General features: G+C 40.9%; 3 protein-coding genes across 5 annotated transcripts in view; 1 reads left to right on the forward strand and 2 right to left on the reverse strand.

Annotated features, from left to right (window-relative positions):
• Positions 1 to 2,055, reverse strand: part of LOC111966134 (uncharacterized) — a 111,282-nt gene extending 109,227 nt beyond the window's left edge. The window contains exon 1 of the mRNA XM_070444341.1: positions 1,476 to 2,055. The gene's annotated coding sequence lies outside the window, so the exon portion shown is untranslated. The remainder of the gene's footprint in view (positions 1 to 1,475) is intronic.
• Positions 2,056 to 3,210: 1,155 nt separating this feature from the next.
• Positions 3,211 to 11,575, reverse strand: LOC111966820 (protein FAM3A). The gene is made up of 10 exons (XM_023991761.2): positions 11,239 to 11,575; positions 10,928 to 10,986; positions 10,723 to 10,830; positions 7,757 to 7,780; positions 7,451 to 7,574; positions 6,794 to 6,852; positions 6,613 to 6,663; positions 6,326 to 6,410; positions 5,829 to 5,955; positions 3,211 to 5,491 (listed from the first exon to the last, which is right to left on the reverse strand). Exons 2-10 carry the CDS (start codon positions 10,938 to 10,940, stop codon positions 5,393 to 5,395), a joined length of 690 nt encoding a protein of 229 aa, XP_023847529.1. The 5' UTR covers positions 10,941 to 10,986; positions 11,239 to 11,575; the 3' UTR covers positions 3,211 to 5,392.
• Positions 11,576 to 11,771: 196 nt separating this feature from the next.
• LOC111966818 (isocitrate dehydrogenase [NAD] subunit gamma, mitochondrial) overlaps positions 11,772 to 16,480 on the forward strand; it is a 15,141-nt gene continuing 10,432 nt past the window's right edge. Inside the window, exons 1-7 of one of the 3 annotated variants that reach the window (XM_023991759.2) lie at positions 11,772 to 11,879; positions 12,045 to 12,160; positions 12,455 to 12,499; positions 13,864 to 13,875; positions 14,050 to 14,147; positions 15,626 to 15,735; positions 16,256 to 16,316. In XM_023991759.2, coding sequence (XP_023847527.1) covers positions 12,080 to 12,160; positions 12,455 to 12,499; positions 13,864 to 13,875; positions 14,050 to 14,147; positions 15,626 to 15,735; positions 16,256 to 16,316 — 407 coding nt within the window. In that variant the 5' untranslated portion in view covers positions 11,772 to 11,879; positions 12,045 to 12,079. Of the gene's footprint in view, positions 11,880 to 12,038; positions 12,161 to 12,454; positions 12,500 to 13,863; positions 13,876 to 14,049; positions 14,148 to 15,625; positions 15,736 to 16,255; positions 16,317 to 16,480 lie in introns of all 3 variants that reach the window. The other 2 variants (XM_023991758.2, XM_023991760.2) reach the window with 2 other exon arrangements.

Consider the following 16,480-nt stretch of genomic DNA (forward strand, 5'->3'; position numbering starts at 1 on the left):
GGATGGAGCCCTCGCCCATGGTGGATGGAGCCCTCGCCCATGGTGGATGGAGCCCTCGCCCATGGTGGATGGAGCCCTCGCCCATGGTGGATGGACAGGCCTGCTGTTTTGGATCGAGCCCACTACATATCATACTACTGATAAAATTGGATTAACAGAATGGCCAAAGTCTCTCAGACCACGGCACAAATTTTATTTCTATGATACTGAGTGCCACCTCTGAACCAAACTGCTTCATAGTTTATATTAGAATAGTGATTTATTATAAGCTTATGGTTTTCAGTGACTGGGTTCAGGGGGTTAACGTATGAAGTCCTCAGCATTTTTATCAAGAAGGAGTGGTCTGATAATGACTAGAGTACATCACTACTTTAGACAATGGCTGAATCAAAAATGGCACCATATCCCCTATATGGTGCATTACTTTTAACCAGGGCCCTATTGGCTTCGTTCAATGTAGTGCACTATATAGGGAATAGGGTGCCATTTCAGAGCTACATCTGTTATTACTCCCAGTGGGGGATCCAATAAAACATTATAACCAGTGCTTTGATGCTCTCTTTTAACAAACTTTTTTTTTAAACAAAAAATATGTATTTTTAATAATCACTATGTATATGTATATATATATAAAACATTTAATAATAATAAAAGAGGATAATCATTTGGCAATGGCAATTCTGATTTACAAATGGACAAGCCAGTGACAGCCAATGATGGTCATTTTTACAGGCTGTAGTATAGGGCCATGTGTGGTTGTCGTCAGAAGACACATYATGTTGATTGATTCTAATTTGACCTTAACATAAAAGCAAAACGCAATTAATTATGGCGTTTGTAGCCTGTAGCCTGATATTGTTTACAATAAACACAACACGGCCAAGCGCAGGTCCTTCCTCAAAAGGCTCCTCTTGCTTGCTGGCTGCTTGCTGGCTGCTGGAGCAGACTGTAGAAGCCGTGGCAGGATAAATGTTGTAACCTAGCGCGCGAGGGTTTTCTATAATTTATGATTGACACTTCAGATTGAAATCCCACAAAAACCATAAATGGATACGCTAGGTTATAATAAGACAATATATTTGTTGTTTCAGCAGGGGAAGCTAAACTAACGTAACAAGCAATTGGCAAATAATAAATTTGATGGCATTTTCCATGGAGCAGGCGCACGGGCGCGAATACTAGGCTATCCAGCACTACAGAAATCTGACATAACGTAAACAATGTAACCTATGAAATAATATATGAATATTGAAGCCTGCCCTGTGCTGGGGATTAAATAAGAAAATCTGAGGCACGATATCACCGGGTAGAAGCATTTAACTCCCCAATTAGACATCATGGTAGTTAGCGTACAATAACAGATTGCAACACCTAAACTACCCTGGTGAACAGAAATAGGGATTCCATTCCAAGCTGTCCAGCACTGTTGGAAATTCGTTACAATTGATACAATGTAGCAAGAAAACTGCACTTACCTAAATGTATCATCTCGTTAACGTCCGTTCTGAATTTTTTTGGCAAACTGGTAACCCAGACAGCTAGCAAGCTAGCTAAACAAGCCCTATAATTTATATTCCGTTATGTAGCTACACAAATTATTTCAAACGTTGCTCAAGCGACCTTTAAATTGCACTTCATTGCCTATAATTGTTTTAACAGCAATATTCCATCAGATTATGCAAGATACGACTCATTTTCAAATGATATCCTTTTTTAAATTTGAGCTTCACCATTAGTGCGTGTCGGTAAATCCAAGTTTGAAAATCCCAACTAGTGTCGAGTCTTTCTAAATCTATACTAGAGCAGGCAGGAGGTCTAACGGTACGTGCCACACAGATGATGCTTGCCTTTCGTTGGTCTGATCTTTGATGTACAGGTTTCCCCGTCAACCGTCGATGTGGCGACATAAATGTATATACACTTATACATGCAGATACCTTCAGACGCTAATGTATGTACATCATTTACAAGATAGGAGTCACACGGCCATCTGTGTACAAGGTGTAACTGCACGCGCTTACTGGCTTCTCCATTCCTCTCCACAACCCGCGAGGAGGCTCTGATGTGCGCACGCGAGCGCTGCTGAAAAGGGCCACAAGAGGGCGGCATGCAACTCGCCTGCATTCTGTTGTGGCCTCTCCCATTTGAATGAAATATTGCATTACACGGTAGTAAGCCCCATTACATTGTTGTCTTGCAAATACGGTTATGTAAATTATCTGCTATACATGGCATGTGAGTTCTTCTTACATTTAGATTGGGCACACTAGACATGTCTGTAATTGCACATGACAAAAATCTATGACTTGTCATTTGTGGAATTGATGTTTAGCCGTCATTTCCCCATTTCTTATGCATCGGCTCAAATTCAAGGACAGAGTTTAGCATATCATTTTCATAATGCCCAAAAAGCACACAGATGGAATAATGATCTCTATTCCACAAAACATGTCAGAGAAAGAGGGAAAAGGGATCTCAGTGAATGGGGTTGGGACATTTTCTTTCCATTCTGCCGACCCCTGTTTTTAAGGCACTCACGCAAGTACAGAATGAACTGAATAACCCCGTCTTTTGGCGCCCCCTAATGGGTTTCAACAGATGACTGCTGTCTGTCCACGGTGCATGACACTGCTCCCTATTCTTCATGGAGCATGCAGATGGGGGCATTATGCATGACTTCCCACAGATCTGGGGCTGCATGTAACAAGACTGAGTAGGCGTGCTGATCTAGGATCAGTTTTGATTTTAAGATAATGGACAGGAGGGAACCAAGGGCTGCACTGTATGTCTCAAGAGCATCAGTGCTGACCTAGGATCAGTTTTGATTTTAAGATAATGGACAGGAGGGAACCAAGAGCTGCACTGTRTGTCTCAAGAGCATCAGTGCWGACCTAGGRTCMGTTTTGCCTTTTATAYCACAATGTCTTCTGTACGTTGAGTTGACATCAGCTTTTTCAGTCGTTCACATTGTCATTACATCAACCCATAAAGAAGATTGTAGTAATCAGATGACCAAATACATACTTTACATACAGTCATACTCCACAAAGGATAGCCTGTAAAATTCACTCAAGGTAGTATTTGGTCCAAGATGGTTTGCGCTCCTGCGAACTMCATTGCTCATTGTCAAGCCATGACAATCATTGACATAAGAATTGACATGATAGCACACACAGACTGGCACTCAGGCTGAACCACACCGCACACACAGAGATTTATATATTTTAATATTTAACAAAATAGTGTAAGTCACAAAAATGAATAGTAGAATTCTATAGTACACTTGGTCTCAAAGCACTTGTTTTGAGTATTGAAAATGTAACAAGTGGTGTATATTTAATCAAATTCAGAGAACAAAATACGCAAAAAAACAAAGTAATACAATATCCAAATAAACAACAGTAAGGACAAGGCCTGAGATACACAGGTAAAAGCATGAATAGTGTTGTTATCCAACAGTACAATCATGTTTATTTTAGGTACTGAAGTCCACTCTAGTGTGAAATCAAACCATGAATATAGCCTACGGGGTGTAAAAAGTAGTATCTACAGGATTCTAGACTAGTTCTATTCCAAGTTAAATACACAAGATTGGCAGATGTTGACATAATGTTTTTGAGTAAACTGCTGTGCAGCAATCAATGTTCTCTCTAAGACAATGTTGGTTGGTCCTTTGCATGTGGTGATGTAAGTTTCCTTTACCAATCAGTCTTTAAGATAGATGACACAGAAACCTTGGTATAAAACGCTTTAGTAATAAAATGCAATTGCAGACAGAGTTTCACATACAGAATATCTCAATAGTCTATAGTAAAGATMTGTGGCGCGAAACAGGAGACCACACTCTATATACAACCTACCGTCAATCATATCTTAAAATTGTTGCATTGGATTAGATACAAAGTATCTAAGATGAGAAAAACATGGTCTAGACTGTGGTTTCTCTCTCTACTATCTCAGCCTTGAGCCTGCGTGACTACCAGCMGGTGCAGACARTTCTCAGCCTGAGAACTAAAGCAGTACATCTCCATTTACCCAGTACTTTTACATCACTGCGCATTGCAAGCATACAAAGGTTATCACATATATACAGTAATCATGGCATTGGTGTAGCCCCACACSCGACCCCCAGGGTAACCCTCAACTAAAAGGTGGAGGTTATTAGCACTTTAACCTGGTCCCAAATCTGTTTGTGCTTCTGGCAACTCCATTGCACCTTGTCAAGCCAAATGTTTGACATGACAACGAGTTGGCATGCTGGAACAAACAGACTGGCACTCAGGCTAGCACAACTAGATTGAAATCTACAATTTAATATATTAAACTATGCATACAAAATATATATTAATGCATTTTAATCTTAATTTATCACAACATACAATATCCTTCCTAGAACAGCCAGCAATAATATGTTGCTAGTGAATCTATGAATCTTAATTGTATTCTGTTCGCGATTTCCATTCATATAGGCAGCATTATCTGCCCTCTTCCTGTGCATTTGCAGGGTTTTACAGACATTACTTCTTTAATATATTCTTTTTTTTTATCCAGCATAATTTTTTCCCCTTATCTGTGCATCAAACATTTGGTCTCTGAAATATCCATGTATTCCTACGTGGTCATTCCCAGGAACATTAAGCCTCAAACACTTAAATCAATTCCTAGTTCAAATGTCAAGTTCAAACAGTTGCTTCAACAAGTTAGCATATCAACCATTAGGCCAGCTTGCCTATTGCGCTACCAGCATTGTTACAGTGGGTCAGTCCACTCAAGAGAAGATGTCCTTTGCAGCACGTGTTACTTGACAAAAAAACAAAAAGTGAAGAAAAAAATGAAGTATTGTAGGAGTCTTTACCTCCCTGTAGTTACATGATATTGTAACAGAGCATCATTTATCCAACTGTAGTCGTGCAATACCAATACCATACTCAAGTCTCATTAGGGACAGTCTGGCCATAGGGCCATCTTAAGCCCATTAAGTGGGCTTGTCTAAATGATAATTTGGCTAATAATGGGTGCCGAGAAACACAAAAAAGGGCCGGTGTGATATAAATGCAGAGGGAGATTTATGGTCCCAGTCCATCCACAAGTTTCATTAATGAGAAGGAATGTGAGGAAGCCTGAAAATCGAGGCTAGTCAAAATGTCATAGTCAATGCTTCTGCTGCTACAGTTTCTCCAGATAGATCTGTGCTGCTAATCCTTAGAACCAGAGGCCTTCACTCTCAAAAGGTGCTAGTCCTTAGAAACAGGTAGAGTTCCAACTCTCCACCCTTCTCCCAAAGTGTGCACTTTTCTTGCACACTCCCAGTATTTAAAAGCATTGGATCCATGTAGGGCATAAGCATCATCTGAGAAGAGTGGAGGAAGGGAGGGATACAAGCAGAGTGTGTTTAACCTTCTGAAGGGGAACGGAGGGGGACACAGCCGTCCATTTCCAGAGACTCAGGCCAGCCTTCGTACTTGTTACTGTTCTTACTGTTCTTCATACGCTGGGGGGGTAGAGAGAGACACACAGGCAGAGAGAGAGGGCATGAACATTAGGCTTTACAGAACAAACAAACTGACAGAGCCATAGATATAACACAGTGTAGCTATAATATGGACAGAGTTACGAGCAGAGCTATGAGGAGAACAGTGAGTGTACAGATACGTCATCACGCGTAATCACAGAGGTCACGTATCCTTATCTCATGCACACGTATATGTACAAGCACATCCAACTATAAACGACACAACTACGCTGGATAGCCATTTTGCTTGGCGCTCTTGYGTTGTTCCTACGGTATAAATGATGTATATTTTAGGCTTTAAGTAAAGGTAGTCTACCTGTTCGAATGGACTCTTGTTCYCGATGCCCTTGGCTCCTACAAACACCCAGCTGTCTCTGAAGGTGAGCTCCTTCACTGCTGTGCTACCCAGCTCCTCAAACAGACGACGAGCCTCCTCATTTAACCTGACACGGGTGTTAGGAGAGGGAAACAGACAGTTACAGTAAAGTAGGCTAGCTAGATGAATGTCCATTTTGAGTTTGGGAAACCCTGCCATACAGTACAATATACCAATTTTGTATAGTTTAACACCAAACATAATCTTCACTTAGTAATGTTTACAATGGTAAGAATAGACTGGTAGATTTACAAGTCGTCAGTATGTTCAATTTGGTTTTGTTAAGCATTTTACAAGATTGTGGTGACTGTAAAACAACCCCTTTAGTGCTGTGTGTGGGAGTCATGTGCCATGAAGTGTAATATTACAACCACACAGCGCTGAAAGCATTGCACAGGACTGGGGCTCACTTAGTAATGTCCATGCTAGACTCTTACTTTGTGGCAGGATCATCAAAGGAAGCTACAAACACAAGTGTTCCCTCGTGTAAAGGTAGGAGATACTTCAACAGGTGAGTAACATCTGAGAATGGAAGACAGACGGGTAAGGATGTAGCCTATTAAAGTACCTGTATTTAACTGAACAATATGTAGAGGGGCGTTAAGCCACTTGTAACCTCTTGTAAGGTGAAAATATTGAAGATAATGATGTATAAAATAAACTCATTCAAATATTACGAACATGCATCAAATGACATCAGTATAAAGGTGTTTAATCCTCTTACCTCCTTCCCACATATCAAATGATTTTGTGTCCAAGAGCTCTCCAGATACCCCTGATGAGTAGAAACATGAATTCATTTAAAGTTAGCAATCTGTGCAACAGTCAAGTCAAAATCACAACTGCACAAATTAACTTGAAACATAACTTTGAACAATTTGTCAGAGATTATTCTAATTAATTACCATTTACTAAAGCAACGTTTAGTCCTCTACCAACATTGTTGTTGACACTGCTGACAAGGCTGAGGGAAAGAAAAGGAAAGGTTGGAGGAACCGTAAGTACCAACACTTTACCTGGGTTGGTTAACGTACTAACTAGAAACACAAGCATTTTGCTACACCCGCAATAACATCTGCTAAATATGTGTATGTGAACAATACAATTTGATAATTTACTGGTTAAATTTAAGACGATCATAAACCCATTGTAGGCAGTAGATGAAAGATGAGATTAGCGCTACTAAACTTTCAGGAAACTAACCCCTGAAGAGGTCATCTATACATTGTTACACACAGACAATGAAGGAGCCACCATAGACAGACAGAATGACAGAWAGAATGACGCTACAGACAAAACCACTCCTTCGGTCATTTTTGGCAAGATGGCCCAAACAGATCTGGGATCAGGCTAATGAAGGAAAGCAAAAAAAGACAAATACTTGCATTCAGCTCTTCAGACAAACTTCAGGGTTAAGATGGTATGATGGCAGAAAGAGACAGAGTTCATATGAGAAATAAAAGGAAACGGAGGCAAGCTGGAGAGAGTGAGATGGTTGGCGGTGACATTGATACATTGGTGTAAGAAGTGTGATGGCCCCGATGATGTACAATAATTCTCACATCTTATCCTCCAGGCAGATTTTGGGCCCAATGACGTTGGCGGCTCCAGAGACGACGCGGAAAGCCAGATGTTTCTGAGGACAGGGAGCTGACAGACCACACTTGTACCTGCGTGGTTTGGGCTCTGGAAGAGGAGAGGACACACAAATTAGCACATTAGAATGAAAGCGTACCCAAGCTGGGAATATGGTGCTCAACTGAGGGACATCGATTAGCACTGTACCACTGACATTGAAATGTTTAGGTTCCAAAAGGACTACTTTTTGTGATTGCCACTGTAAATAATGGTCTTAACTTCTCACATACCAGCTGTTGGCTCCTCGTTTGTCCCTGTAGAAAAGATAGACATGAGTTAATGTTGATCTATCCGGTTTTCTCCTATCACAGCCATTCAAACGAACTGTTTTAGTCACCATTGGCCGCTGTGAAATCCCTGAGCAGTTTCCTTCCTCTCCGGCAACTGAATTAGGAAGGAGGCCTGTAACTCTGTAGTGACAGGGTGTACTGATACCCAATCCAAGAGGGTAATTCATAACCTCACCACTCTGAGATATTCAACGTCTGCTTTTTAAAAATTATAAATAAATCTACCAGTAGGTGCCCTTCTTTGAGAGGCATTGGATAACCTCCCTGGTCTTTGTGGTTGAATCTGTGTTTGAAATTCCCTGCTCGACTGAGGGACTTCATAGATAATTGTGTGTGTGGGATACAGAGATAAGACAGTTATTCAAAAGTTCATGCAACTTATTAAGCACATTTTTACTCCTGAACATATTTAGCCTTGCCATAACAAAGGGGTTAAACACTTGACTCAAAACATCTGTTTTCTATTTGTAATTAATTTATAAAAATGTCAAAAGACAACTCCACTTTGATATTATGGGGTATTGTGTGTAGGCCAGTGACAAAAAAAAATCCAAATTTCCTCAATTTTAAACTCAGGCTGTAACAATAAAATGTGGAAAAAGTCAAGGGGTGTGAATACTGACACACTAAGTGTGGTGATAACGTCGTATTCCAAATCAGATCAAATGTTAGTCACATGTGCCGAATACAACAGGTGCAGACCTTACAGTGAAATGCTTACTTACAAGCCCTTAACCATTGCATTGTGACGTCCCTGGCAATTCCCGGCCCTAGTCTATTAAAAACTGTCAGAAGTAGGCATTGGTCTGAAGCCGAAAAAAGGAAATTCACATGAGCGCCACAATGCCTACTCCACCAAGTTGTTTTTAGCACACAGCTACTGTAGTAGGTCAAAGCTATTTTTGGTCTATTGTACTTCAAACAATGTCTATGCAGGTTGCTTAGGATTCAAACCTTCTCAAACATCCTAATTCATACTCTTCAGTGTCCTGCTATTAAAATAGTGTACACACACACAATTATCTTTCAAAACATTAGGAACTTATTCCTAATATTGAGTTGCACTCCCTTTCGCCCTCAGAACAGGCTCAATTTGTCGTGGCATGAAATCTACAAGGCGTTGAAAGCAGTCCAGATGCTGGCACATGTTGACTCCAATGCTTCCCACAGTTGTGCCAAGTTTTCTGGTAGTGCATCTCTACACCGAATATCTCGTTCCATCTCATCCCACAGATGCTCAATTGGATTGATGTTCGTGGAACCATTCCTGGACAATCCTAGCCTTGTGGCAAGGGGCATTATCCTGCTGAAAAATCCATTAGCAGATGGATATACTGCTGCCATGAAGGGATGCACCTGATTGGCAATGATTTCCAAAACTACGCCACACGATCATCACCAGCCTACAACGTTGACACTCGGCATAATGGATGCATGTACTAATGTGGTTCTCTCCATACCCTAGTGCTCTCATAAGCATGAAACAGCAGGAACTGAGATTGATCAGATAAGGCAAAGGTCAGGCAAGCAATAATGTAGGCTTTGTTTAACCTTGGGGTTTCCAACCTTAGTGCACCCACCCCCCCGGCTACTTTTTTTTWACTTGGATGGCAACTTCTGGTTCTCAGGAATACATTGAATTACTCATTTTAGATGAGCAATACCCATTGCATGTATTATACATTTGCAGCGTGACAGTTTCGCATTGTTTGGTGTTGACTATGAATTTTATTTAGCTAGCTGTACTTTGTTTGTGGAAGAAAGTGGGCTCGCTAGATTGTCAACTAGTGCTAACCTCATTAACCAACTGATCGGTTGTTTGGTTGATAGGCTGTTGGTCGACCAAGATTTTTTGTAAGCAGTCGCAAATATATTTTTCTTATGGCACGAGAGACCTGTCTGATTTGCGCCCGCTCAGAGACCGCAGGGAGGCCATGGTCCAAGAAAAAGGTAAGTGTTGCATGGATGCACAACGCACATCTCTTTCGCCTGAAATGACATACCCAAAACAAACTGCCTGTAGCAAGGATATGCATATTCTTGGTACCATTTGAAAGGAAACACATGGAAGTTTGTGGAAATGTGAAAGGAATGTAGGAGAACACATTAGATCTGGTAAAACAAAGAAAAAGCCAACCGTTTTTTGTACCATCATCTTTGAAATGCAAGAGAAAGGCCATAATGTATTATTCCAGCCCATGTGCAATATAGATTTTGGCCACTAGCAGGGTATGTGCAACGTTTTAGACTGATCCAATGAACCATTACATTTCTGTTCAAAATGTTGTCAAGACTGCCCAAATGTGCCTAATTTGATTATTAATAACTTTGTTCAAAACTGTGCCCTCAAACAATAGCATTGTATTATTTCACTGTAATAGCAACTGTTAATTGAGCAACGCAGTTAGATTAACAAGAATTTAAGCTTTCTGCCAATATCAGCTATGTCTACGTCCTGGGAAATGGTCTTGTTACTTACAACCTTACGCTAATCGCATTAGCCTACTTTAGCGCAACCTGCCTGCAGGGGACCCATCGATCCCGATTTAGTTTTAAGGTCCTTGTCCTGTTGCATTTACCACAGGTGGACTCCAATCGAGTTGTAGAAACACCACCAAGACAATCAATGGAAACAGGATGCACCTGAACTCAATTTAAGTCTCATGTAAATAAGGTATGTTTTTTTTGTATACATTCAAACATTTCTAAAAAAAAAAAAACTGTTTTTGCTTTGTCATTATGGGGTAGTGTGTAGATTGATGAGAAAAAAATACATAATTTAATCAATTTTAGAACAAAACTGTAACGTAACAATCTACAAAAAGTCAAGGGGTCTGAATATTTTCCTAAGGCACTGTACTATTGTGGGGGCTAGACGTCAGACAGTAAGGTTGTCTTAGTCTTACCACTGAAGAAGTGTTTGACCACCAAGTTGCTGTCCCCTCCAAGTATGGAGCTGGCTAACACCCAGGTGAGGCCCACCAATAGCAGCACAGCAACAGCTCGCAGAGGCCCTGGCACACAGACACATTCCATTAGAATAGGCTCTTTCTCAGCAACAATACATGACATTCATTAGATACAACTAAAAAGACAGATGGACTCTCCTACCTGCCAATCTCATGATTTATTTTCTTCAGAAGCTAAGGCAGAGAGACCGGCAAGTAGTCCTATAGAAAACAATGAGAATAATATAGTCAGTCATGTTAGAAAGAACATGGCATTTCCTGGTCATTTCGTGGCAGTCTCACTGAAGCAACAATGTTTGAAACATTAAAAGGATACTTTTGAGGAAATTACAGGAATCTCTATCAATGATACAATGTGGCAAGCAAGATAGCTCTTTCGAGATGCATTCGACAAGACAAAGGCAAAAAGTGGAAAGGCGCCCACTGCAAAGAGAGCAAAAAGGAAACACCCACTGTTATTTATTCCAAGGAAAACTCATCTAGATTTCCTTCGTGAAAATTCACCTTTCCTGGCAAGACAAACTTGGACACAAAAAATGAAGCCACTAAAATATGATTTGGGAGGCTTAGTTCACCGTCTGTAGTGTTTGCATCGTTCCAGTTACGACAAGCATGGAGAAATTATCTTAATTTCTTTAAGCGTGCGATCTTACTGATTAGTTTTGAGCGTTTCATTTTCTGTGACGTCAGCCTCGAGTCTGCGTGCATGCGTTTTTCCACTGTTATGCCGCGTTCAAATCCACTCGGAACTCTGAAAAATACGACTTCAAATCACAAAGTCAGTGATTTTCAGGTCGGAACGTCTGAGCTCCAGAAAGAGGCAGGAGTAACCGAGTTAGATTTTTTTTCCGAGTTCTTAGTTGTTTTGAACACACTGAAGTCGGAAGTCCGCGATTTCCGAGATCCCAGTTCCCAGTTGTTTTGAACGCGGCATTACTCCCATGTGTATACAGTACATACTGTAAATCATTGGTTGCTCATTATGGTGCCTCCACGCGTCCTACATTTTGTTCATGTTATGATGGGGAGATATCACCACCCAATTAATTACATAAACTATATTACGGAGGCAGAATGGATTACAAAATGATATGGTAAACTGATTTATGAACAGCTCGAGCTCTAATGTGGCAATATTATTCCATAGAATTGGGAATTAGAATACTAATAATTATTAGTAATTTAATAATATAACACTGAATAATGTTATAATAGGATCTCTATCGATTCTTCTCTCTGTTGTGTATGTGCAGGAGCAGATGCGCGTTAACGGCATTAGTCGGATTCCGTTAAGATGGCCGCCTCTGGTGCAGTGATATCTATGTCCAAAATCATTAAACCCATTTGGGGTGGACGGTTGGCAACGACAGCAAAAGTAAGACAGAGTTTATGATTCACAGTTATGATGGTAAATAAACTACATACAACATGATTGAGAGAAATTATGTTTCTGGACTAGAATACAAGGTCATTTCTGGTTAGCATTAGCAAGAAGCGCATGTCACTGTCAGTGATAACCAATATCCCTCCCTTTGCTACTTTCTCATTTGACATTCATACGGTATACTGTATTGTTGCTTATCTCTAGAAAGACCCAAAGGGACTCAACGACCACATGAACCACAAGTTGAGTTATCTAACGCCCTATCCTGTTCTTCTGTTTCCTGAGGTGTTTGGAGCCACAGTGAGCAGTCGCAGAGAGAAGTCAACAGTAGTGAGTGCCCATCTTGGAAACTGCATCAGATAGGCTATCTGTGGTGGTTTGAGTAGGCCTACTGTAGCTAGATCTTGTGAATGTGCAGAGATTACAGTTAACGTTACATGGAAACCAACCCGATGTGGAATAGCGTTGAATTCTACTTCAGGCAGAAATGAGCGTTAAATAAAACCCAGAATGTTAAATACAATCAAATGTTAGCTCACTTTAGGGTGGTCCTTTTGCAGGTAGGAATGTGAGACAATATAGTCACAGGAAAGTATAATTAAATCAACGTTTCAAAGCGCTGGTAGTGTGTTCAGATTTCTATCACCTCATGGATGTGCACAATATGAAAATACATGCACACCACTCATGCGTACTTGTTGAGCTCCTGTAAGTGTTTACATGGTTCTGCACATGCTTCAGGTGATAGAAATGTGAACGAACTACCAGCACTATGATAAGGTGATTTAATTATACTATCCTGTGGATATATTGTCTCACATTCCTACCGCCAAAACGACCAACTACACAGACAACCGTTAAAATATAATTTTATTCAATATTCTGGCTCGTAGAGCTTGTGTGAGGAAATTTTCCAAGCCAATGTATGGCATTAATCTAACTATGAACCAGACCTATCACAGTCTGATTGTCAGGCAAAGGTCACAGTAGCTAGCAGTCTGGCAGAGTGTGCAGAGATCACAGTAGCTAGGCCTCTTACTTAAGCAGTAAGGCACTTATGCGCAACACGGAGTGCCTGGACACAGCCCTTAGCCGTGGTATATTGACCATATACCACAAACCCCCAAGGTGCCTTAATGCTAATATAATCTGGTTGGCAATGTAATTATGGCAGTAAAAATAAATATTTTGTCATACCCGTGGTATACCACGACTGTCAGCCAATCAGCATTCAGGGCTCGAACCAACCAGTTTATAATGTGCATTTTAGGCACATGATGAGTTGCCTAGTATACTTGACTGTCAGAAATCACAAGGCTTGCTTGCTGTCAAGTATGTCTATTTGAGGCATGGTACTGGTGATGTAGCTAGCCTACCCAGGTATCTTACTATGAGCAGCACAAGATTCACACTGCCACTCTGTCAGATTTAAACATTTCAGATGGAGCTCTAGACACTTCTGCTTGGTATTGATTATTGTTTGGTTGATTTGGTGTGACAAAATTGGCTAGCTAACTAACTCCGTTGTCACCTTTAGGCTGAGCATTTGTAACCTGATCCAAGACTCCCCTCTAGGGAGACGGGATCATTAATGAGCTAGCAATCTGAGGTGTAGGGCAACTGTTTGTTTTCTGGTGCTTTGCTAATCTCTCACTGTATTGTTCTGCTTTTCCGGCCGTTTCTACAACTAATAGGGACAAATCATTGTAAGTACGCGTTGCATTGCTTCACCGTTAATCACATTCCCACGTTACACATCACACACAACACGCCTTATTCACACCATTGGCACCCAACCATAGTTTGATTTGCTTTCGGTGCAGCCTGGCAACTCTGACAGAAAAGTGTGCAAGGATAACAAAAAAAATTATGCATTTCAGCCCCCTCCTGCGAAGTATGGTGGCAGACACACTGTAACTCTGATACCTGGAGATGGTATTGGACCAGAATTGCTCAATCACGTAAAGGAGCTCTTCAGGTGAGTCAAATATGCTTTCTAACAGTMTATAACGTGTTTATAAGCTGTTATTCACACCTCATCAACATCTTATAAACACATAGCCACTAATATGTCCCTGGGAGCTCTTAAGGTCTGCTAATTGTATTAAAACTGGTCATAGCATTCATGGCTTATAAACACTTAAACTGTTAAATTAATGAACTGTTATATTTAACGGATACTTCAGAATTTTATCTACTTGCCCAGAGTCAGATGAACTCATGGATACATTTTTTTTGTCTCTGCATCCAGTATGAAGGAAGTTAGAGGTCGTTTCGCTTGACAATGCTACCTGGCTTTAGCGCAATGACTTGAAGTCTGTGGTATCTACTAGCAACTTCCTTCAAACTGCACGCAGAGAATTTTTATTTTTATCCATGAGTTCATCTGACTCTGGCGAACAAAACTATAAACGCAACATGCAACAATTTCAAAGATTTTACTGAGTTATAGTTTATCTAAAGAAATCAGTTAATTTAAATACATTCATTAGACCCTAATCTATGGATTTCACATGACTGGGAATACTGATATGTATCTGTTAGTCACAGATACCTTTAAAAAACAAAAAAAATGTAGGGGCATGGATCACAAAACCATTCAGTATCTGGTGCGAAGTTGCATGATATTGGCGGGAACTGAAACACGTTGTCGTATATGTCGATCCAGAGCATCCCAAACATGCTCAGTGGGTGACAAGTCAGGTGAGTATGCAGGCCATGGAAGAACTGGGAATTGTGTACAGATCCTTGCGTCATTGCGTCAAAGCCTTGTTCCGGCGTCAAAGCCTTGTTCCGGCTTTTTATTGTCCCCAGCACAAGGTGCACCTGTGCATTATCATGCTGAAACATGACATGATAACGGTGGATGAATGGCACGACAATTGGCCTCGTCTGTAGCTTATGCCTGCCCATACCATAACCCCAACTCCACCATGGGGACATCTGTGACATTGTGTTGTGTGACAAAACTGCACATTTTAGTGGCTTTTTATTGTCCCCAGCACAAGGTGCACCTGTGTAATGATCATGCTGTTTAATCAGTTTCTTGATATGCCAGACCTGTAAATTGGATGGATTYTCTTGGCAAATGAGAAATGCTCACTAACAGAGATGTAAACARCATTTGAGAGAAGTAATCTTGTTGTGCATATGGAAAACGTCTGGGATCTTTTATTTTAGCTCATGAAACATCTGACCAACACTTTACATGGTGCGTTTATATATTTTTTCAGTGTAGATAAAGGGCTTCATTGCCCAAATYCTGAAGTGTCCCTTTAAATGCGTTGGAATGGTAGTGAGCCTTGTTCCAAGTTCATAACAAGATATTCACAGCTTATAAACACATAGACATCAATATGTCTCATGCCCATAGTTATACAGTACAACCAATGAGTTGAGGTAGAATGGCTGAGTCGTTGGGTTGTCCTTCCCATATTGTGTTAATGTGCTCTATAGGTTCAGCTGTGTACCTGTGGACTTTGAGGTTGTGAACGTCAGCTCAGCTACCGAGGATGACATCAACAACGCYATCACAGCCATCCGCCGTAACGGAGTGGCCCTCAAAGGTAGGAGAAACTGTAGAATCCATGGAAAGGCCTTGGAAGCTCTAACCCTGSCAATCTGACTGGTGAACTCATGGGTACATTTGCAATGGCTGCCAGTCCACCCATTATGCAATCATTAACTTGAATGGGGAAGCACTTTCTATGGGAGAAATACTGAAGTAATTTTGTACTCAAATTGTAGGCAGCTTCCAGTTATTTGTTATTTAATCCTGTTGTCCATTAACTGCAGCTGTGTCAGTCACTGTGTCATATGATAAGTTGTGTGTCTGTATTCTATAGCATGGTTTCCCACACTCGGTCCTGCCTGGGTGCACATTTAGGTTTTTGCCCTAGCACTACACAGGGGATTTCAAATAAGCTAAGCTTGACGAGTTGGTCATTTGAATCAGCTGTGTAGTGCTAGGGCAAAAACCAAAATGTGCACCCAAGGGGGGCCCCAGGACTGAGTTTGGGAAACACTGTTCTATAGAATGCCTATAAAACAGTCAACATGCTTGTGTTTTTGTTTGTGTRTTTGTAGGTAACATTGAGACCCTCCACACCCTGCCTGCTTCCCACAAGTCCAGAAACAACCTCCTCCGGTAAGTGAAGGTTTCTATCCAATCGTTGATTTCAAAAAGACAGAGGACCTCTTCCTTGAGTTGCTTCTAACAGGGCACCTATCTCTATCCCAAATGGTCTTCTGTGGCTTTCTCTGTCCAGCCCTGTCAACTTACACTGTCTCCTCCATCTCTCTGTCCTGTCA

This window comes from Salvelinus sp. IW2-2015, linkage group LG7 (assembly GCF_002910315.2).
Source record: "Salvelinus sp. IW2-2015 linkage group LG7, ASM291031v2, whole genome shotgun sequence".
NCBI classification, from domain to species: Eukaryota; Metazoa; Chordata; class Actinopteri; order Salmoniformes; family Salmonidae; genus Salvelinus; species Salvelinus sp. IW2-2015.